The following is a 24,655-nucleotide window of genomic DNA, read 5'->3' on the forward strand; positions in this document are numbered from 1 at the left end:
TGATTTTTAAAAGTAGAAGTTCAAATTATTTGGGTACAGACCTGGATAGTAGGACAGAACTCTGCAGGCTATCTCTGCAGTAGATTGCAACACCGCCCCCTTTGGCCGTTCTATCTTGTCTGAAAATGTTGTAGTTAAGGATGGAGATTTCAGAGTTTGTGGTGGTCTTCCTAAGCCAGGATTCAGACACGGCTAGGACATTCGGGTTGGCAGAGTGTGCTAAAGCAGTGAATAAAACAAGCTTAAGGAGGAGGCTTCTACTGTTAACATGCATGAAACCAAGGCTATTACGGTTACAGAAGTCATCAAAAGAGAGCGCCTGGGGAATAGGAGTGGAACTAGTCACTGTAGGGCCTGGATTCACCTCTACATCACCAGAGCAACAGAGGAGGAGTAGGATAAGGGTACGGCTAAAAGCTATGAGAATTGGTCGTCTAGGACGTCCGGAACAGAGAGTAAAAGGAGCAGGTTTCTGGGGGCGATAAAATAGCTTCAAGGTATAATGTACAGACAAAGGTATGGTAGGATGTGAATACAGTGGAGGTAAACCTAGGCATTGAGTGATGATGAGAGAGATATTGTCTCTAGAAACATCATTGAAACCAGGTGATGTCATCGCATGTGTGGGTGGTGGAACTGAAAGGTTGGATAAGGTATAATGAGCAGGGCTAGAGGCTCCACAGTGACATAAGCCAATAAACACTAACCAGAACAGCAATGGACAAGGCATATTGACATTAAGGAGAGGCATGCTTAGCCGAGTGATCATAAGGGTCCAGTGAGTAGTGAGGTTGGTTGGGGTCACGGCGATTCAGACAGCTACCCGGGCCATGAGAGCAAGCTGGCAGAGGATGGAGGTCTGTTTTTAGCCACCTGGTGCGTTTCCGTCGGTAGATTAGTGGGGTTCCGTGTGGTACACAGCTAACGATTAGCGGGCCGCAGATGGGCGTTCAGGTTATGTCGCGACGGAGGGGCCAGTTGGATAACTCCCTCGGGCAGATAACGTCGGTAGTCCAGTCGTGAAGGCCCTGTGGGGCTCCGCATCAGCAGAAAAACGGGTTCGGATAGGTGATTGTAGCCCAGCAGTGGCTGATGGAACTCTTCAGCTGGCTAGCTCCGGAATAATTGATGTTTGCTCCGGGACCGACGTAAGCCAATAGTCACTCGGATAGCAGCTAGCTAGCTGCAAGATCCAGGTGTAAATGTCCAGAGCTTGCGGTAGAAATCCGGGGATATGGAGAGAAAATAGGTCCGGTATGCTCTGGTCTGAGTCGCGTTGTACAAAACTGGCGGTAGCTTTTCGAGCTAAAGGATAGCAGATGACGGCCAACCGTGGTTAGCTGAATACTAACGTCAGCCAGTGAACTGGCTAGCTTCTGTTGTGGATTTCAGATTTGAGGTGAATAATATATATATTTTTAAATTGGTGAGGCGGGTTGCAGGAGAGTGTTTGAAGTTGAGTTTTTAGAAAAAATATATATAAAAAGATATGCGAAGAAAATATGTAAATATATACACTGCTCAAAAAAATTAAGGGAACACTAAAATAACACATCCTAGATCTGAATGAATGAAATATTCTTATTAAATACTTTTTTCTTTACATAGTTGAATGTGCTGACAACAAAATCACACAAAAATTATCAATGGAAATCAAATTTATCAACCCATGGAGGTCTGGATTTTGAGTCACACTCAAAATTAAAGTGGAAAACCACACTACAGGCTGATCCAACTTTGCTGTACTGTCCTTAAAACAAGTCAAAATGAGGCTCAGTAGTGTGTGTGGCCTCCACGTGCCTGTATGACCTCCCTACAACGCCTGGGCATGCTCCTGATGAGGTGGCGGATGGTCTCCTGAGGGATCTCCTCCCAGACCTGGACTAAAGCATCCGCCAACTCCTGGACAGTCTGTGGTGCAACGTGGCGTTGGTGGTTGGAGCGAGACATGATGTCCCAGATGTGTTCAATTGGATTCAGGTCTGGGGAACGGGCGGGCCAGTCCATAGCATCAATGCCTTCCTCTTGCAGGAACTGCTGACACACTCCAGCCACATGAGGTCTAGCATTGTCTTGCATTAGGAGGAACCCAGGGCCAACCGCACCAGCATATGGTCTCACAAGGGGTCTGAGGATCTCATCTCGGTACCTAATGGCAGTCAGGCTACCTCTGGCGAGCACATGGAAGGCTGTGCGGCCCCACAAAGAAATGCCACCCCACACCATGACTGACCCACCGCCAAACCGGTCATGCTGGAGGATGTTGCAGGCAGCAGAACGTTCTCCACGGCGTCTCCAGACTGTCACATCTGTCACATGTGCTCAGTGTGAACCTGCTTTCATCTGTGAAGAGCACAGGGCGCCAGTGGCGAATTTGCCAATCTTGGTGTTCTCTGGCAAATGCCAAACGTCCTGCACGGTGTTGGGCTGTAAGCACAACCCCCACCTGTGGACGTCGGGCCTTCATACCACCCTCACGGAGTCTGTTTCTGACCGTTTGAGCAGACACATGCACATTTGTGTCCTGCTGGAGGTCATTTTGCAGGGCTCTGGCAGTGCTCCTCCTGCTCCTCCTTGCACAAAGGCGGAGGTAGTGGTCCTGCTGCTGGGTTGTTGCCCTCCTACGGCCTCCTCCACGTCTCCTGATGTACTGGCCTGTCTCCTAGTAGCGCCTCCATGCTCTGGACACTACGCTGACAGACACAGCAAACCTTCTTGCCACAGCTCGCATTGATGTGCCATCCTGGATGAGCTGCACTACCGGAGCCACTTGTGTGGTTTGTAGACTCCGTCTCATGCTACCACTAGAGTGAAAGCACCGCCAGCATTCAAAAGTGACCAAAACATCAGCCAGGAAGCATAGGAACTGAGAAGTGGTCTGTGGCCACCACCTGCAGAACCACTCCTTTATTGGGGGTGTCTTGCTAATTGCCTATAATTTCCACCTGTTGTCTATTCCATTTGCACAACAGCATGTTAAATTTATTGTCAATCAGTGTTGCTTCCTAAGTGCACAGTTTGATTTCACAGAAGTGTGATTGACTTGGAGTTACATTGTGTTGTTTAAGTGTTCCCTTTATTTTTTTGAGCAGTGTATATACACGGGACACGACAAGACGAGGACAAAGGACGTCCGACTGCTATGCCATCTTGGAAATGAAGCCAATGATGTCAATTAGCCTATCAGAAGCTTCTAAAGCCATGACATAATTTTCTGGAATTTTCCAAGCAGTTTAAAGGCACAGTCAACATAGTGAATGTAAACATCTGACCCACTGGAATTGTGATACAGTGAATTATAAGTGAAATAATCAGTCTGGAAACAATTGTTGGAAAAATTACTTGTGTCATGCACAAAGTAGATGTCCTAACCGACTTGCCAAAACAATAGTTTGTTAACAAGAAATTTGTGGAGTGGTTGAAAAAACAGTTTTAATGACTCCATCCTAAGTGTATTGAAACTCCCGACTGCATGCATGTTTTCCATTCTTCAACAGATGTCATTTGTAACTGTAAAATATAGCAATCAATAGATCAACACAATCATAATAGTACACAGTCAAAAGTTTGGACACACCTACTCATTCCAGGGTTTTTCCTATATTTTTCCTATTTTATAAATTGAGGTAGTCACCTGGAATCCATTTCAATTAACAGGTGTGCCTTGTTAAATAGTGGAATTTCTTTCCTTCTTAATGCATTTGAGCCAATCAGTTGTGTTGTGACAAGGTAGGGTTGGTATACAGAAGATAGCCCTGTTTGATAAAAGACCAAGTCCATATTATGGCAAGAACTGCTCAAATAAGCAAAGAGAAAAGACAGTCCATCATTACTTTAAGACATGAAGGTCAGTCCATCCAGAACATTTCAAGAACTTTGAAAGTTTCTTAAAGTGCAGTCACAAAAACCATCAAGCGCTGTGATGGAACTGGCTCTCACGAGGACCGCCACAGGAAAGGAAGACCCAGAGTCACCTCTGCTGCAGAGGATAAGTTCATTTGAGTTAACTGCCTCAGAAATTGCAGCCCAAATAAATGCTTCACAGAGGTCAAGTAACAGACATCTCAACATCAACTGTTCAGAGAAGACTGCGTGAATCAGATCTTCATGGTTGAATTGCTGGAAAGAAAACACTACTAAAGAACACAAATAAGAAGAGACTTGCTTGGGCTAAGAAGCACGAGCAATGGACATTAGACCAGTGGAAATCTGTCCTTCTGATCTGATTAGTCCAAATGTGACATTTTTGATTCCAACAGCCGTGTCTTTGTAAGATGCTGAGTAGGTGAATGGACGATCTCTGCATATGTGGTTCCCACCGTGAAGCATGGAGGAGGAGGTGTGATGGTGTGGGGGTGCTTTGGTGGTGACACTGTCAGTGATTTATTTAGAATTCAAGGCACACTTAACCAGCATGGCTACCACAGCATTCTGCGGTCATAGCCCGTCCCATCTGGTTTGCGCTTAGTGGGACTATCATTTGTTTTTCAACAGGACAATGACCCAAAACACACCTCCAGGCTTTGTATGGGCTATTTGACCAAGGAGAGTGATGGAGTACTGCATCAGAAGACCTGGCCTCCACAATCACCCGACCTGAACCCAATTGAGATGGTTTGGGATGAGTTGGACCGCAGAGTGAAGGAAAAGCAGCCAACAAGTGCTCAGCATGTGTGGGAACTCCTTCAAGACTGTTGGAAAAGCATTCCAGGTTAAGCTGTTTGAGAGAATGCCAAGAGTGTGCTAAGCTGTCATCAAGGCAAAGGGGGGCTACTTTGAAGAATATAAAAATATACTTTTTTAGTTCCATGTGTCATTTCATAGTTTAGTTGTCTTCTATTATTCTACAATGTTGAAAATAGTACGAATAAGAAAAACCCTTGAATTGGTAGGTGTGTCCAAACTTAAATATATGTGTGTGTGTGTGTGTGTGTGTGTGTGTGTGTGTGTGTGTGTGTGTGTGTGTGTGTGTGTGTGTGTATAAACACAATATGATACACAGCGAAACGTACTCTTCGCTCTCTCTCCTCTATCCCATTTCGACTCAGATATTTGGGAATTTTACCTCGGTGCACCTGTCCCACGTGGAGCTGAGGAACATGGGGCAGCAGGAGAAGGGCCGCTACCCGGTCCACTTCCACCGCTGTGGGGACGTGGACCGACGAGGGGGCTACCGGGAACCAACCTACGTGGACGGCCTCTCCATCCACCACTCCTTCTCCCGCTGCATTACCATCCACGCCACCAACGGCCTGCTGGTTAGTGTGTGTGGTGCACGTACACTACATTTACATTTAAGTCATTTAGCAGACGCTCTTATCCAGAGCGACTTACAAATTGGTGCATTCACCTTAAGATATCCAGTGGAACAGCCACTTTACAATAGTGCATCTAAATCTTTTAAAGGGGAGGGGGGGGGGGGGGGGGGGGGTCAGAAGGATTACTTTATCCTATCCTAGGTATTCCTTAAAGAGGTGGGGTTTCAGGTGTCTCCGGAAGGTGGTGATTGACTCCGCTGTCCTGGCGTCGTGAGGGAGTTTGTTCCACCATTGGGGTGCCAGAGCAGCGAACAGTTTTGACTGGGCTGAGCGGGAACTGTACTTCCTCAGAGGTAGGGAGGCGAGCAGGCCAGAGGTGGATGAACGCAGTGCCCTTGTTTGGGTGTAGGGCCTGATCAGAGCCTGAAGGTACGGAGGTGCCGTTCCCCTCACAGCTCCGTAGGCAAGCACCATGGTCTTGTAGCGGATGCGAGCTTCAACTGGAAGCCAGTGGAGAGAGCGGAGGACTACTGTTCAAAAGTTTGGGGTCACTTAGAAATGTCCTTGTTTTTCAAATAAAAGCACTTTTTTTTGGTCCATTTAAAATAGCATCAAATTGATCAGAAATGCAGTGTAGACATTGTTAATGTTGTGAATGACTATTGTAGCTGGAAACAGCAGATTTTTTATGGGATATATACAGTGGGGCAAAAAAGTATTTAATCAGCCACCAATTGTGCAAGTTCTCCCACTTATAAAGATGAGATGCCTGTAATTTTCATCATAGGTACACTTCAACTATGACAGAATTAATTTTTTTTAAATCCAGAAAATCACATTGTAGGATTTTTAATGAATTTATTTGCAAATTATGGTGGAAAATAAACTTTTGTTATTGACCAAATACTTATCTCAATACTTTGTTGTATACCCTTTGTTGGCAATGACAGAGGTCAAACGTTTTCTGTAAGTCTTCACAAGGTTTTCACACACTGTTGCTGGTATTTTGGCCCATTCCTCCATGCAGATCTCCTCTAGAGCAGTGATGTTTTGGGGCTGTTGCTGGATTTTCAACACGGACTTTCAACTCCCTCCAAAGATTTTCTATGGGGTTGAGATCTGGAGACTGGCTAGGCCACTCCAGGACCTTGAAATGCTTCTTACGAAGCCACTCCTTCGTTGCCCGGGCGGTGTGTTTGGGATCATTGTCATGCTGAAAGACCCAGCCACGTTTCATCTTCAATGCCCTTGCTGATGGAAGCAGGTTTTCACTCAAAATTTCACCATACATTGCCCCATTCATTCTTTCCTTTACACGGATCAGTCGTCCTGGTCCCTTTGCAGAAAAACAGCCCTAAAGCATGATGTTTCCACCCCCATGCTTCACAGTAGGTATGGTGTTCTTTGGATGCAACTCAGCATTGTTTGTCCTCCAAACACGACGAGTTGAGTTTTTACCAAAAAGTTCTATTTTGGTTTCATCTGACCATATGACATTCTCCCAATCTTCTTCTGGATCATCCAAATGCTCTCTAGCAAACTTCAGACGGGCCTGGACATGTACTGGCTTAAGCAGGGGGACACGTCTGGCACTGCAGGATTTGAGTCCCTGGCGGCGTAGTGTGTTACTGATGGTAGGCTTTGTTACTTTGGTCCCAGCTCTCTGCAGGTCATTCACTAGGTCCCCCATGTGGTTCTGGGATTTTTGCTCACCGTTCTTGTGATCATTTTGACCCCACGGGGTGAGATCTTGCGTGGAGCCCCAGATCGAGGGAGATTATCAGTGGTCTTGTATGTCTTCCATTTCCTAATAATTGCTCCCACAGTTGATTTCTTCAAACCAAGCTGCTTACCTATTGCAGATTCAGTCTTCCCAGCCTGGTGCAGGTCTACAATTTTGTTTCTGGTGTCCTTTGACAGCTCTTTGGTCTTGGCCATAGTGGAGTTTGGAGTGTGACTGTTTGAGGTTGTGGACAGGTGTCTTTTATACTGATAACAAGTTCAAATAGGTGCCATTAATACAGGTAACGAGTGGAGGACAGAGGAGCCTCTTAATTAACAAGTTACAGGTCTGTGAGAGCCAGAAATCTCTCTTGTTTGTAGGTGACCAAATACTTACTTTTTTATTTGCAAATAAATTCATTAAAAATCCTACAATGTGATTTTCGTGATTTTTTTTTCTTCTCATTTTGTCTGTCATAGTTGAAGTGTACCTATGATGAAAATTACAGGCCTGTCTCATCTTTTTAAGTGGGAGAACTTGCACAATTGGTGGCTGACAAAATACTTTTTTGCCCCACTGTACATAGGCGTACAGAGGCTCACTATCAGCAACCATCACTCCTGTGTTCCAATGGCACGTTGTGTTAGCTAATCGAAGTTTATCATTTTATAAAGGATAATTGATCATTATAAAACCCTTTTGCAATTATGTTAGCACAGCTGAAAACTGTTGTGCTGATTAAAGAAGCAATACAACTGGCCTTCTTTAGACTAGTTGAGTATCTGGAGCATCAGCATTTGTGGGTTCAATTACAGGCTCAAAATGGCCAGAAACAAATAACTTTCTTCTGAAACTCGTCAGTCTATTCTTTTTCTCAGAAATTAAGGCTATTCCATGCGAGAAATTGCCAAGAAACTGAAGATCTCGTACAACGCTGTGTACTACTCCCTTCACAGAACAGCGCAAACTGGCTCTAACCAGAATAGAATGAGTGGGAGGCCCCGGTGCACAACTGAGCAAGAGGACAAGTACATTAGCGTGTCTAGTTTGAGAAACAGATGCCTTTACAAGTCCTCAACTGGCAGATTCATTAAATAGTACCCGCAAAACACCCGTCTCAACGTCAACAGTGAAGAGGCGACTGGGATGCTGGCCTTCTAGGCAGAGTTGCATTGAAAAAGCCATATTTCAGACTGGCCAATAAAAATCTAATATTAAGATGGGCAAAAGAACACAGATGCTAAACAGAGGAACTGTGCCTAGAAGGCCAGCCTCCCTGAGTCGCCTCTTCACTGTTGACGTTGAGACTGGTGTTTTGCAGGTACTATTTAATGAAGAAGAAGCCCAGTTTTATTGCTTCTTTAATAAGCACAGCAGTTTTCAGCTGTGCTAACATAATTGCAAAATGGTTTTCTAATGATCAATTAGCCTTTTAAAATTATAAACTTGTATTAGCTAACACAATGTGCCATTGGAACACAGGAGTGATGGTTGTTGATAATGGGCCTCTGTACGCCTATGTAGATATTCCATAAAAAATCTGCCGTTTCCAGCTACGATAGTCATTTACAAAATTAACAATGTCTACTCTGTATTTCTGATCAATTTGATTATTTTAATGGACAAAAAATGTGCTTTTCTTTTAAAAACAAGGGTATTTCTAAGAGACCCCAAACTTTTGAATGGTAGTGTATAATAATAATACATAGTGCTTTTCTAAAATCCAAAGACTGTGTTTTAGGGATGGGCACGGTTATTTGAATATCTGAACGGACGTTAGTATTCAATTACTTGGGAGAGTATTCATTGTTTTTATATAGCCTAGGCCTAGTTTTATGACTTTTTTTATGAGTGCACGCCATAAAGACACACCGGTAGCCTATACACGTTTCACATGTGTAGCTTGTTATGTCGGTCAATCAAAATGGTGTTACATTGAGGCTCCAAGGAAAGTGGGAGATTTCTAATCAATGCAAAACTGAATTAAAATGATGGAATTAAATTGACTAAATGAGGAGTAGGCTACAATGATCAACCTACAGGTAGGCTGCTGTTTCATATGAATGGAGTTGTTTTAGACAAGGACTGGTAGCACAGCAAAATAGCCTCAATTAGCATTTCTACTTTAGTCAGCTAACTTAGCTGGCACAGTTCTCCCGCTGTGTCTCTCTGTCTCTCCCTCTCTGTGTGTGTCTCTCTCTCTCTGTGTGTCTCTATCTCTGCCCCTCTGTCTGTCCCTCTGTCTGTCTGTCTGTCTCTCTCTGTGTCTATCTCTCTCTCTCTCTCTCTCTCTCTCTGTCTGTCTCTTCTCTCTTTCTGGCTTTCTCTCCTCTCTGTGTGTCTGTGCCACACACACACATATACTGTTTTCACATAGGATTTACAGAATCTTGCCTGTGAAAAATTGTGGGCAATGTTTATATGACCCCCTTACAAGCCAGCCCATTTTACCACATTCTTGCCTGCATATGCCTTTTATACCTTCCGTGCACATGCCGGTGATGAGTGTTAGTAGTGATGTGCAGATGTGGTTGGTCTTCTTTTTGAATTCATCCATTGAATTTTAACCTTCAAAAATGAATCTCACATTTTAAGTCTCGTGAGCGGAAACTTGAACGGTGTGAGAATTTTGTGCAACTTCCGGGGCGTGTTTAAAGTGAACACTGAGGCTGTACCCTTACAGTTTTAGACAGTAGCCAATAGGCGATTGTGGCTATTTGAGCATAATGGAGACCTACTAACAATGCCAATGAAGCGAATCCCAGAACATTTTCACAGAGAAATAGCTTTTGATATCTATGATATAGCCTACAGTAGCCTACATGTGGTGTTTAATGCAGGTCTACATTGCATGAAGGGCTTGATATTAAGTGATAATGTTTTACTTGATCTGTAACAACATGGGCCAAATAGGTGACTGTAAATTGTATTGTGTTGTATGATGCATGAAACCACTTTATATAAAAAATAAAAAAAGTAATTATTATTACCATACAGAGAATTAGACAATGGAGACTACCCCTCTGCCTATTGGCTTATTTGCATAATTCAAGCCTGTCCCAAAATACAACACGACCCCTTTAAGTCTTTTTACCTTACTGGCTTTTCAAAGACAGCTTGAAATGTAGCCTACATGTTTTGTGCTCTTATAGGAAGCAGTAATTCCCCATTTGCTAACCTATATATATCTATAACTGGGCAAATAACTTGATAACTAGCAAAGAATATCAACAAATGTGCACACGCATAGCTCGGGTGAAAGGCCGCTCATGGGCCTCCCCCCTCCAATAGAAGTCTACTTCATTTCACTCTGGCACTGCCTACAACAAAATCACAGACTCATTCTTGCAAAGTTAGATCTGTTTTGGTTTGTTGCATTGAAAAGGGGCTGATATAATGTTGATTCGATCACAGAAAAAACGTTGATATATATATATATATATATATATATATATATATATATATATATATATATATATATATATATATATATATATATATATAGTACAAACTAATGGGGTGAACTCTAACTTCTATCTCTTGCATCTCTGGGTGCGACACGGCGTTTCTTCTGCATGGCAGAAGAGGTGTGCAGCCGCGCACACAGCTTAGAGGGAACATTGGACAAGACACATACCCGATCACAGTCAACACACATACTTTTGTATATATAGTGTATGTGGACACCCCTTCAAATGAGTGGATTCGGCTATTTCAGCCACACCCGTTGCTGACAGGTGTATAAAATCAAGCACACAGCCATGCAATCGCAGTAGACAAACATTGGCAGTAGAATGGCTTTACTGAAGACCTCGGTGACTTTCAACGTGGCACCGTCATAGGATGCCACCTTTCCAACAAGTCAGTTCATCAAATTTCTGCCTTGCTAGAGCTGCCCCGGTCAACTGTAAGTGCTGTTGTTGTGAAGTGGAAACATCTAGGAGAAACAGGGACTCAGCCACGAAGTGGTAGGCCACACAAGCTCACAGAACGGGACCGCTGAAGCGCATAGCGCGTAAATATCGTCTGTACTCGATTGCAACACTCACTACCAAGTTCCAAACTGCAACGTCAGCACAAAAACTGTTCGTCGGGAGCTTCATGAAATGGGTATCCATGGCCGAGCAGCCGCACTCCAACTAGACAAAAGGAACACCCACTTGAGAATGCTATTCATTGACTACAGCTCAGCGTTCAACACCATAGTGCCCTCAAAGTTCATCACTAAGCTATGGACCCTGGGACTAAACTCCGCCACTGCAACTGGATCCTGGACTTCCTGACGGGCCGCCCCCAGGTGGTAAGGGTATGTAACAACACATTCGCCACGCTGATCCTCAACACGGGGGCCCCTCAAGGGTGCGTGCTCAGTCCCCTCCTGTACTCCCTGTTCACTCATGACTGCATGGCCAGGCACGACTCCAACACCATCAAGTTTGTCGAAGACACAAAAGTGGTAGGGCTGATCACCGTGAACGATGAGACAGCCTATAGGGAGGAGGTCAGAGACCTGACAGTGTGGTGCCAGGACAACAACCTCTCCCTCAATGTGATCAATACAAAGGAGATGATTGTGGACTACAGGAAAAGGAGGGCCGAGCACGCCCCCATTCTCGTCGACAGGGCTGCAGTGGAGCAGGTTGAGAGCTTCAAGTGCCTTGGCGTCCACATCACCAACAAACTATCATGGTCCAAACACACCAAGACAGTTGTGAAGAGGGCTGCAACATTGAGAGCATCCTTACTGGTTGCCTCACTGCCTGGTATGGCAACTGCTCGGCCTCTAACCGCAAGGCACTACAGAGGGTAGTGTGTACGGCCTAGTTCATCACTGGGGCCAAGCTTCCTGCCATCCAGGACCTCTATACCAGGCGGTGTCAGAGGATACCCCTAACAATTGTCAAGGACTCAGCCACCCCAGTCATAGACTGTTCTCTCTGCTACCGCACGGCAAGCGGTACCGGAGCGCCAAGTCTAGGTCCAAAAGACTGCTTTTACCCCCAAGCCATAAGACTCCTGAACCTCTAATAAAATGGCTACCCAGACAATTTGCATTGCCCCCCCCCTCCCTCTTTTACACTGCTGCTACTCTGTTTATTATCTATGCATAGTCACATTAACTTTACCTACGTTACCTACATATTACCTCGACTAACCGGTGCCCCCGCACATTGACTCTGTACCGGTACCCCCTGTATATAGCCTTGGTATTGTGATTATACTGCTCTTCTTTAATAATTATTTGTTACTGTTTATTTTTTACTTAACACTTATTTTTTAAATTAAAACGGCATTGTTGGTTACGGGCTTATAAGGTCTACTACACCTGTTGTATTCGGCGCATGTGACAAATACAATTTAATTTAATATAACAGAATATAATGAAAATAATATTTTTTCTACACAACTTGTGTCACGGGAACGTGTGGAACCGCTGTCATACAAACTGGCTCTAACCAGAATAGAAAGAGGAGTGGGAGGCCCCCGGTGCACAACTGAGCAAGAGGACAAGTACATTAGAGTGTCTAGTTTGAGAAACGGACGCCTTACAAGTCCTAAACTGGCAGCTTCATTACATAGTACTCGCAAAACACCAGTCTCAACGTCAACAGTGAAGAGGCGACTCCGGGATGCTGGCCTTCTAGGCAGAGTTCCTCTGTCCAGTGTCTTGTGTTCTTTTGCCCGTCTTAATCTTTTATTTTTATTGGCCAGTCTGAGATATGGCTTTTTCTTTGCAACTCTGCCTAGAAGGCCAGCATCCCAGAGTCGCCTCTTCACTGTTGACGTTGAGACTGGTGTTTTGCGGGTACAAGTTGTGTGGGAAAAATATTATTGGTATTTAATTTTATTATTTCATATTCTTAGCTTACTATAAAATATATGTGTGTTAATTGTGATCAGGGTAGGCCAAGTGTGTCTGGTCTGTTTATTTAACAAAATAACTAGGCCTATTGATTGATTTAATGTGCATTGTGCCGCCAGTAACATAATTAAAGTATGCCATTCAATTATTTTATTGATCTTATAATGTTTCTTAGGACCTGCCTTTTGTGATGGTACATATTCAATGGATTGAATTAAAATAGATATCGTCCCACATCTACTCTTACTTCTAAACTTGCCGGCATGTACACGGGAGATATAAAAGGCTCATCTCGACAAGAACGTGGTAAAAATGGGACTGTAAGCGTCCCGAGTGCATCGCAAAGCTAGCTGTGCCAATAGAGATCCTGGTTCGAGTCCAGGCTCTGTCACAGCCGCCCGCGACTGGGAGACGCATGGGGCGGCACACAATTGGCCCAGCGCCATCCGAGTTAGGGGACGGTTTGGCCGGCAGGGATGTTCTTGTCCCATCGTGCACTAGCGACTCCTGTGGCGGGCCGGGCACAATGCATCCTGACACGGTCGCCAGGTGTGCGGTGTTTCCCCCGACACAATGGTGCGGTTGGCTTCCGGGTTAAGCGGGCATTGTGTCAAGAAGCAGTGCAGCTTGGCTGAGTTGTGTTTCGGAGGATGCACGGCTCTCGACCTTCGCCTCTCCCAAGTACGTACGGGAGTTGCAGCGATGAGACAAGACTGTAACTACCAATTAGATACCACGAAATTGGGGAGAAAATGTTTTTTTATTTTTATAAATTGGACTGTATGAAATGGGTTTAAAAAAAACATGAGCAGGTTTCTTTTTACAGGCATCATACCATAAAGTAAAGGGTATATGAAAGGGATAATAGACTGTCACACACCGGCTCCTGCTGTCCAGATATCTGAAGAAGAAAAAAATCATGAATTTATTCGAATAGCGAAACCATTTCAAATGCCCATCCTGTGTGTGTGTGTGTGTGTTTGTGAGAACTTGGGAAATGAGGACCATGTGATGCTGGTCTTTAAACAAATGAATCTAAAATGTGTTGATTGAAGTGAATGGACCAACATTCAGCTCAAAGCTGATTTCATGCTCTGCTCCAGTAAAGGTTTCCTCTTTACTCCTGTCTCTGTGTAACCTTTCCCAAATGTTTCCCCTTCCCAGGTGAAGGACACTGTAGGCTATGACACCCTGGGTCACTGTTTCTTCCTGGAGGACGGGATAGAGCAGAGGAACACGTTCTTCCACAACCTGGGTTTGGTGACCCGACCGGGAACGCTCCTGCCCACCGATCGCAATGAGACCATGTGCACCAGCATCCGAGACAAAGTGTACAAGAACTACAACCCTTCACCGAGCATGGAGTGCAAGTAAGACACAGAAGAGACTTGTCTGGCCATGGATAGAAAGAGTGAACAAGTGACAGAGGGGAATAGTAGAGGAACAGAAAGCAAGTGAACAGGCAGATATTTGAAAAGATAATGGCTCAAAATTAAAGAGTTATAAAGCGGAGATATATACTGAGTAGACTGACCAGGTGAATCCAGGTGAAAGTTATGAGCCCTTATTGATGTCACCTGTTAAATCCATTTCAACCAGTGTAGATGGGCCAGCATCCCTGTGGAGTGCTTTCGACACCTTGTAGAGTCAATTGAGGCTGTTCTGAGGGCAAAAGGGGGTGCAACTCAATATTCGGAAGGTGTTCCTAATGTTTTGTACACTCGTGTGTGTGCGTGCGTGTGCGTGCGTGCGTGCGTGTGTGCGTGCGTAATGAGTTAGATGAAGTGTATCTGCGGCTTTTTTGGACAGGCCTACCGTGAGAGAAGACAGAGAGGTCATGTCCTCTGTGTGATAGGGCTGTAATAGTCTTGTCCCTTCAATAACAACCACCCCGCTGCATGGGATGTGTTTGTGTTTCTGGTGGAGGTTGAAAAGGAGGCCTGTTTGGGGAGCAGCAGGCGCTGTATTTGCAGGAGCGTGTGTGTTGGCAGACCTGTCCCTGTACAGGATTTATGTGGGAGAGGTGGATTATTCCATGGATAAGAGGAGTCAGGGTTCTGTTTCTGCTTCATATTAAATTCATATATCCTGATACTAACAATCACTCACGCCTGGAGACATCTTCTTTAAGGCCCGTCCTTCTCCCTGTGTGTGTGTGTGTCTTGGTGTGCGTGTGTTTGTTCTAGGGCAGTGTCTACGTTTTGGATTGCCAACCCCAATAATAACCTCATAAGCAACGCTGCTGCTGGCTCCCAGGTAAGACTATAATGATGTACGCCAACCCACCAAAGCAACCACTGTTTAATGGAATGAATAGCAATTAGCAGGGCACTGATGCTGTTTATCTGGTACGGTTGTATTGCTCCCCTCATCTCAGACATTAGTCATTATAATTTTGATCTAATGGATGGTCAGGCCTTGTATCCATAGCTCTGTCTATGAATTTGAGCGGTTACGTAACTCCAGGCCATCGCTCAGCCGTTTATGGCATTTCGTTGTTTTTTTAAATTCCGAACTGCAGCTTTACGGTTTAGCAACTCATTCGGATGTAAAACTGTGGCTTACGGTACTGTGATCATGTGATCTGGGGAGATATTGTCTTCCTACTCTTACATCAACAGCAATAAACTATGACTTGAACTGGGGGGTAAAGTTGAACATCGTTACCCTACTGTTCAACTTAAGGCACAATTGTGTCAATGTGTAAGCGCAGTACTCAATGACAGTCTTAGTGCTCAAGGATCATTCTTTTTTCTTCACCTCATTGTCAAAGCCACATTATTGTCCCCCACAAGGAAATTCAAATAAAATGTTATTTGTCACATGTGCCGAATACAACAGGTATTACTTACTTACAAGCCCTTAACCAACTATGCAGTTTTAAGAAAAATACCAAAAATAAATAAATAAAAGTAACAAATAATAAAGAGCAGCACTAAAATCACAATAGCGAGGCTATATACAGGGGGTACCGGTACAGAGTAAATGTGGAGGCTATATACAGGGGGTACCGGTACAGAGTCAATGTGGAGGCTATATACAGGGGGTACCGGTACAGAGTCAATGTGGAGGCTATATACAGGGGGTACCGGTACAGAGTCAGTGTGCGGGGGCTCCGGTTAGTTGAGGTAATTTAGGTAATATATACATGTAGGTAGAGTTCTTTAAGTGACATGCATAGATAATAACAGAGTAGCAGCAGCGTAAAAGAGTGAAGGGGGGGAAATGCAAATAGTCTGGGTAGCCATTTGATGTTCAGTAGTCTTATGGCTTGGATTTAGAAGTGTTTAGAAGCCTCTTGGACCTAAACTTGGAGCTCCAGTACCTTTTGCCGTGCGGGAGCAGAGAGAACAGTCTATGTCTAGGGTGGCTGGAGTCTTTGCCAATTTTTAGGGCCTTTCTCTGACACCGCCTGGTATAGAGGTCCTGGATGGCAGGAAGCTTGGCCGCAGTGATGTACTGGGCTGTTCGCACTACCCTCTGTAGTGCCTTGCGGTCGGAGGCCGAGCCGTTGCCATACCAGGCAGTGATGCAACCAGTCAGGATGCTCTCGATGGTGCAGCTGTAGTACCTTTTGAGGATCAAAGAACCCATGCCAAATCTTTTCAGTCTCCTGAAGGGGAATAGGTTTTGTCGTGCCCTCTTCACGACTGTCTTGGTGTGCTTGGACCGTGTTCGTTTGTTGGTGATGTGGACACCAAGGAACTTGAAGCTCTCAACCTGCTCCATGAGTCACATGTGATATCTCAGACACCATTGGCCCGATTTTGACACTACTTGGGTGAATGATGCATCTTGCCATAGACATCTGACATTTACAAAATTACACTGATTGGCTCAAGGAGGGGGGCGCTGCATCATTCGTAGTGACGACATGTTTACTGTTGCCTTGTTTTGTTCTCCTTTTTCTCCCTTCCCTGCCACCCCCCCCCCCCCCCCCCCATGTCATCCTACAGGATGCAGGGATATGGTATGTGTTCCACAGCTCATCCACAGGGGACTCTCATGGGCTGGTTCCAGAGACCCGGGCAGAGCTGACCCCTCTGGGGATCTTCTACAACAACCGTGTGCACTCCAACTTTAAGGTACCACTCACTGGCAGCACTGTGTGAAAGACAAGCACACTGCGGTTCTATGTGGCTCAGCTGGTAAAAGCATGGCGCTAGCAGCGCCAAGGTCTTGGTGTTCAATTCCTGCAGGGATCACATATACAGTTGAAGTTGGAAGTTTACATACACCTTAGCCAAATACATTTAAACTCAGTTTTTCACAATTCCTGACATTTAATCCTAGTAAAAATTGACTGTTTTAAGTCAAACTATAGTCTGGCTTTTTTATGGCGGTTTTGGAGCAATGGCTTCTTCCTTGCTGAGCGGCCTTTCAGGTAATGTCGATATAGGACTCGTTTTACTGTGGATATAGATACTTTTGTACCTGTTTCCTCCAGCATCTTCACAAGGTCCTTTGCTGTTGTTCTGGGATTGATTTGCACTAAAGTAAGTTCATCTCTAGGAGACAGAACGCGTCTCCTTCCTGAGTGGTAAGACGGCTGTGTGGTCCCATGGTGTTTATACTTGCGTACTATTGTTTGTACATATGAACGTGGTACCTTCATGCGTTTTGAAATTGCTCCCAAGGATGAACCAGATTTGTGGAGGTCTACAATTTATTGGTTCATGTCTTTTTATTTTCCCATGATGTCAAGCAAAGAGGCACTGAGTTTGAAGGTAGGCCTTGAAATACAAGGTACAAGGTACATCTTAAATTGACTCAAATTATGTCAATTAGCCTATCAGAAGCTTCTAAAGCCATGACATAATTTTCTGGACTTTTCCAAGCTGTTTAAAGGCACAGTCAACTTAATGTATGTAAACTTCTGACCCACTGGAATTGTTATACAGTGAATTATAAGTGAAATAATCTGTCTGTAAACAATTGTTGGTAAAATTACTTGTGTCATGCACAAAGTAGATGTCCTAACCGACTTGCCAAAACTATAGTTTGTTAACAAGAAATTTGTGGACTTGTTGAAAAACAAGTTTTTATGACTCCAACCTAAGTGTATGTAAACTTCTGACTTCAACTGTACATACTAGTAAGAGCGCTTCCAATTGTCTGATTTCATACAGTATTCCAGCTCTTACTCAAAACCACTCAACTTACACACGCACACACACTTCCCTCACTCGCCACAGAAGCGTGCACACACAGACATGCACACACTAGCCTTTACAATAGGCCTCTGTTTCTCTGGCTCAATAAATTAGGTCAGGTGAACTGGGGGCCCTTTGTCCACTCTGACCACAAGTGCCAGTCTCATAAGGAGTGTGCTTACAGTGTCAAGACTATGCTCCGATTATATACCCGTGGTATATACTGTCTCGTTGCATTGCATTCACACTTGAACTGCACATACAAACACGCTTAAACCCCAGACATATGACAATTCACAGAGCTGCTACTGTGAGTATTACTATACTCACATGTACATTTTAAAGTAAAACTGACTCCTTCGTGGGGGGGGTTGGGGTTTCTGTTTGGCTGAAATACAAATGTATTGTGCCTTTAAGTCTGTACGTGTGACAGTTGTTCCCATACCGGTTTGTGTTACCCAGGCTGGGCTCTTCATTGATAAAGGTGTAAAGACCACCAACGCCAGTGCCGCAGACCCCCGGGAGTACCTGTGTCTGGACAACAATGCCAGGTAAGCACAGGTCAAACTACATAACATTTAGAACACACAGCTGAGCAAATTTGACAAAAGGGACGAGTTGGTCATTTATTCTCTGCGCTGGCTACACGGACTCGAATTTTGACATGAAGGGATAAACAATTTAGCGTGTGTTAGGGAGACCATGAAATTCCGCTGCCGCAAAGAGAGAAAATGCATCCATGCGGAATTATACTTATTTGACATAGTGATTTATTAGAGACCTTTTTATTTGTTCAAATGTGAAACTATGCCCGGCTATTACAAGAGACCGGCGCTCCAGGGCTCTAAAGTGCGACAAAGTATACTGAACAAATACACTGCTCAAAAAAATAAAGGGAACACTTAAACAACACAATGTAACTCCAAGTCAATCACACTTCTGTGAAATCAAACTGTCCACTTAGGAGGCAACACTGATTGACAATAAAATGCACATGCTGTTGTGCAAATGGAATAGACAACAGGTGGAAATTATAGGCAATTAGCAAGACACCCCCAATAAAGGAGTGGTTCTGCAGGTGGTGACCACAGACCACTTCTCAGTTCCTATGCTTCCTGGCTGATGTTTTGGTCACTTTTGATTGCTGGCGGTGCTTTCACTCTAGTGGTAGCATGAGACGGAGTCTACAACCCACACAAGTGGCTCAGGTAGTGCAGCTCATCCAGGATGGCACATGAATGCGAGCTGTGGCAAGAAGGTTTGCTGTGTCTGTCAGCGTAGTGTCCAGAGCATGGAGGCGCTACCAGGAGACAGGCCAGTACATCAGGAGACGTGGAGGAGGCCGTAGGAGGGCAACAACCCAGCAGCAGGACCGCTATCTCCGCCTTTGTGCAAGGAGGAGCAGGAGGAGCACTGCCAGAGCCCTGCAAAATGACCTCCAGCAGGCCACAAATGTGCATGTGTCTGCTCAAACGGTCAGAAACAGACTCCATGAGAGCCCGACGTCCACAGGTGGGGGTTGTGCTTACAGGTGGGGGTTGTGCTTACAGCCCAACACCGTGCAGGACGTTTGGCATTTGCCAGAGAACACCAAGATTGGCAAATTCGCCACTGGCGCCCTGTGCTCTTCATAGATGAAAGCAGGTTCACACTGAGCACATGTGACAGGCGTGACAGAGTCTGGAGACGCCGTGGAGAACGTTCTGCTGCCTGCAACATCCTCCAGCATGACCGGTTTTGCGGTGGGTCAGTCATGGTGTGGGGTAGCATTTCTTTGGGGGGCCGCACAGCCCTCCATGTGCTAGCCAGAGGTAGCCTGACTGCCATTAGGTACCGAGATGAGATCCTCAGACCCCTTGTGAGACCATATACTGGTGCGGTTGGCCCTGGGTTCCTCCTAATGCAAGACAATGCTAAACCTCATGTGGCTGGAGTGTGTTAGTAGTTCCTACAAGAGGTAGGCATTGATGCTATGGACTGGCCCGCCCGTTCCCCAGACCTGAATCAAATCAAGTTTCAAATCAAGTTTATTTTATATAGCCCTTCGTACATCAGCTAATATCTCGAAGTGCTGTACAGAAACCCAGCCTAAAACCCCAAACAGCAAGCAATGCAGGTGTAGAAGCACGGTGGCTGGGAAAAACTCCCTAGAAAGGCCAAAACCTAGGAAGAAACCTAGAGAGGAACCAGGCTATGAGGGGTGGCCAGTCCTCTTCTGGCTGTGCCGGGTGGAGATTATAACAGAACATGGCCAAGAAGTTCAAAATGTTCATAAATGACCAGCATGGTCAAATAATAATCAGGAATAAATGTCAGTTGGCTTTTCATAGCCGATCATTAGGAGTTGAAAACAGCAGGTCTGGGACAGGTAGCACGTCCGGTGGACAGGTCAGGGTTCCATAACCGCAGGCAGAACAGTTAACTGGAACAGCAGCAAGGCCAGGTGGACTGGGGACAGCAAGGAGTCATCATGCCCGGTCGTCCTGACGCATGGTCCTAGGGCTCAGGTCCTCCAAGAGAGAGAAAGAAAGAGAGAAGGAGATAATTAGAGAGAGCATACTTAAATTCACACAGGACACTGGATAAGACAGGAGAAGTACTCCAGATATAACCAACTGACCCTAGCCCCCCGACACATAACTACTGCAGCATAAATACTGGAGGCTGAGACAGGAGGGGTCAGGAGACACTGTGGCCCCATCCGATGATACCCCCGGACAGGGCCAAACAGGAAGGATATAACCCCACCCACTTTGCCAAAGCACAGCCCCCGCACCACTAGAGGGATATCTTCAACCACCAACTTACAATCGTGAGACAAGGCCGAGTATAGCCCACAAAGATCTCCACCACAGCACAAACCAAGGGGGGGCGCCAACCCAGACAGGAAGATCACGTCAGTAACTCAACCCACTCAAGTGACGCACCCCTCCTAGGGACGGCATGAAAGAGCACCAGTAAGTTAGTGACTCAGCCCCTGTAATAGGGTTAGAGGCAGAGAATCCCAGTGGAGAGAGGGGAACCGGCCAGGCAGAGACAGCAAGGGCGGTTCGTTGCTCCAGAGCCTTTCCGTTCACCTTCACACTCCTGGGCCAGACTACACTCAATCATATGACCTAGTGAAGAGATAAGTCTTCAGTAAAGACTTAAAGGTTGAGACCGAGTCTGCGTCTCTCACATGGGTAGGCAGACCATTCCATAAAAATGGAGATCTATAGGAGAAAGCCCTGCCTCCAGCTGTTTGCTTAGAAATTCTAGGGACAATTAGGAGGCCTGCGTCTTGTGACCGTAGCGTACGTGTAGGTATGTACGGCAGGACCAACTCGGAAAGATAGGTAGGAGCAAGCCCATGTAACGCTTTATAGGTTAACAGTAAAACCTTGAAATCAGCCCTTGCCTTAACAGGAAGCCAGTGTAGGGAAGCTAGCACTGGAGTAATATGATCAAATTTCTTGGTTCAAGTCAGGATTCTAGCAGCTGTATTTAGCACTAACTGAAGTTTATTTAGTGCTTTATACGGGTAGCCGGAAAGTAGAGCATTGCAGTAGTCTAACCTAGAAGTAACAAATGCATGGATAAATTTTTCTGCATCATTTTTGGACAGAACATTTCAGATTTTTGCAATGTTATGTAGATGGAAAAAAGCTGTCCTTGAAACAGTCTTGATATGTTCGTCAAAAGAGAGATCAGGGTCCAGAGTAACGCCGAGGTCCTTCACAGTTTTATTTGAGACGACTTTACAACCATCAAGATTAATTGTCAGATTTAACAGAAGATCTCTTTGTTTCTTGGGACCTAGAACAAGCATTTCTGTTTTGTCCGAGTTTAAAAGTAGAACGTTTTCAGCCATCCACTTCCTTATGTCTGAAACACAGGCTTCTAGCGAGGGCAATCTTGGGGCTTCACCATGTTTCATTGAAATGTACAGCTGTGTGTCATCCGCATAGCAGTGAAAGTTAACATTATGTTTTCGAACGACATCCCCAAGAGGTAAAATATATAGTGAAAACAATAGTGGTCCTAAAACGGAACCTTGAGGAACACCGAAATGTACAGTTGATTTGTCAGAGGACAAACCATTCACAGAGACAAACTGATATCTTTCCGACAGATAAGATCTAAACCAGGCCAGAACTTGTCCGTGTAGACCAATTTGGGTTTCCAGTCTCTCCAAAAGAATGTGGTGATCGATGGTATCAAAGGCAGCACTAAGGTCTAGTAGCACGAGGACAGATGCAGAGCCTCGGTCTGACGCCACTAAAAGGTCATTTACCACCTTCACAAGTGCAGTCTCAGTGCTATGATGGGGTCTAAAACCAGACTGAAGCATTTCGTATACATTGTTTGTCTTCAGGAAGGCAGTGAGTTGCTGCGCAACAGCTTTTTCTAAACTTTTTGAGAGGAATGGAAGATTCGATATAGGCCGATAGTTTTTTATATTTTCTGAATCCAATTGAGCACATCTGGGACATCATGTCTCGCTCCATCCACCAACGCCACGTTGCACCACAGACTGTCCAGGAGTTGGCGGATGCTTTAGTCCAGGTCTGGGAGGAGATCCCTCAGGAGACCATCCGCCACCTCATCAGGAGCATGCCCAGGCGTTGTAGGGAGGTCATACAGGCACGTGGAGGCCACACACACTACCGAGCCTCATTTTGACTTATTTTAAGGACATTAAATCAAAGTTGGATCAGCCTGTAGTGTGGTTTTCCACTTTAATTTTGAGTGTGACTCCAAATCCAGACCTCCATGGGTTGATAAATTTGATTTCCATTGATAATTTTTGTGTGATTTTGTTGTCAGGACATGTAAAGAAAAAAGTATTTAATAAGAATATTTCATTCATTCAGATCTAGAATGTGTTATTTTAGTGTTCCCTTTATTTTTTTGAGCAGTGTATATAAACGCAACATGTAAAGTGTTGGTCCCATTATTCATGAGCTGAAATAAAAGATCCCAGAAATGTTCCATATGCACAAAAATGATATTTCTGTCGAATTTTGTGCACACATTTATTTACATCCCTGTTAGTGAGCATTTCTCCTTTGCCAAGATAATCCACCCACTTGACAGGTGTGGCATATCAAGAAGCTGATTTAAACAGCACGGTCATTACACAGGTGCACCTTGTGCTGGGGACAATACAACGTCATTCTAAAATGTGCCGTTTTGTCACACAACACAATGCCACAGATGTCTCAATTTGGAGCGACCACGCAATTGGCATGCTGACAGCAGGAATGTCCAACAGAGCTGTTGCCAGAGAATTGAATGTTCATTTCTCTACCAAAAGCCGCCTCCAACGTCGTTTTACAGAATTTGGCCTCACAACCACTGACCACGTGTAACCGCACCAGCCCAGAACCTCCACACCAGGCTTCTTCACTTGTGGGATCATCTGGACCAGCCACCTGGACAGCTGATGAAACTGAGGAGTATTTCTATCGGTAAAAAAGCCCTTTTTGTGGGGCAAAACTCATTCTGATTGGCTGGGCCTGGCTCCCCAGTGGGTGGGCCTATGCAGTCTCAGGCCCACACATGACTGTGACCCTGCCCAGCCATCAAATTTTATTGGTCACATACACATATTTTGCAGGTGTAGCGAAATTCTTGTGTTCCTAGCTCCAACAGTGCAGTAGTATCTAAAGACGATTCACAACAATACACACATCTAAAAATAAAATTATGCAATTAAGAAATAGAGTGGCATCGACTAAAATACTGTAGAATAGAATATGGCTATTTTTACAGCCAGATGGCCTTGAGTTAGAAGCTGTTTTTCAGTCTCTCGGTCCCAGCTTTGATGCACCTGTACTGATCTCGCCTTCTGGATGATAAGCAGGATGAACAGGTCGTGGCTCGTGTGGTTGATGTCCTTGATGATCTTGTTGCCCTTCATGTGACATTGGGTGCTGTAGGTGTCCTGGAGGGCAGGTAGTTTGCCCCCGGTGATGCGTTTGGCAGATCGCACCACCCTCTGGAGAGCCCTGCAGTTGTGGGCGGTGCAGTTGCCATACCAGGCGGTGATACAGCCCGACAGGATGCTCTCAATTGTGTATCTGTAAAGGTTTGTGGGTTTTAGGGGCCAAGCCAAATTTCTTCAGACTCCTGAGGTTGAAGAGGCGCTGTTGCGCCTTCTTCACCACACTGTCTGTGTGGGTGGACCATTTCAGATCGTCAGTGATGTGTATGCCGAGGAACCTGAAGCTTTCCATCTTCTCCGCTGCATTCCTGTAGATGTGGATAGGGACATGCTTTTCTGCTGTTTCCTGAAGTCCACATTCAGCTCCTTTGTTTTGTTGACATTGAGTGAGATGTTATTTTCCTGGCACCACACACCCAGGGCCCTAACCTCCTCCCTGTAGGCTGTTTTATTCATTGTTGGTAACCAGGCCTACTACTGTTGTGTCGTCTGCAAACTTGTGGCCACGAAGTCATGGGTGGACAGGGTGTACAGAAGGGTGCTGAGCATGCACCCTTGTGGGGCCCCTGTGTTGAGGATCAGCAAAGTGGAGGTGTTGTTTCCTACCTTTACCACCTCAGGGCGGCCCTTCAGGAAGTCCAGGACCCAGTTGCACAGGGCAGTATTCAGACCCAGGGCCTGAGCTTAATGATGAGCTTGTGGGGTACTATGGTGTTGAATGCTGAGCTATAG

General features: G+C 45.2%; 1 protein-coding gene across 2 annotated transcripts in view; it reads left to right on the forward strand.

Annotated features, from left to right (window-relative positions):
- Positions 1–24,655, forward strand: part of cemip2 (cell migration inducing hyaluronidase 2) — a 79,382-nt gene that overhangs the window by 24,851 nt on the left and 29,876 nt on the right. For both annotated transcript variants that reach the window (XM_055886360.1, XM_055886359.1), the window contains exons 8-12: positions 5,049–5,258; positions 14,009–14,214; positions 15,031–15,100; positions 16,801–16,929; positions 18,460–18,548. In XM_055886360.1, coding sequence (XP_055742335.1) covers positions 5,049–5,258; positions 14,009–14,214; positions 15,031–15,100; positions 16,801–16,929; positions 18,460–18,548 — 704 coding nt within the window. The remainder of the gene's footprint in view (positions 1–5,048; positions 5,259–14,008; positions 14,215–15,030; positions 15,101–16,800; positions 16,930–18,459; positions 18,549–24,655) is intronic.

This window comes from Salvelinus fontinalis, chromosome 28 (assembly GCF_029448725.1).
Source record: "Salvelinus fontinalis isolate EN_2023a chromosome 28, ASM2944872v1, whole genome shotgun sequence".
In the NCBI taxonomy this organism is placed as follows: Eukaryota; Metazoa; Chordata; class Actinopteri; order Salmoniformes; family Salmonidae; genus Salvelinus; species Salvelinus fontinalis.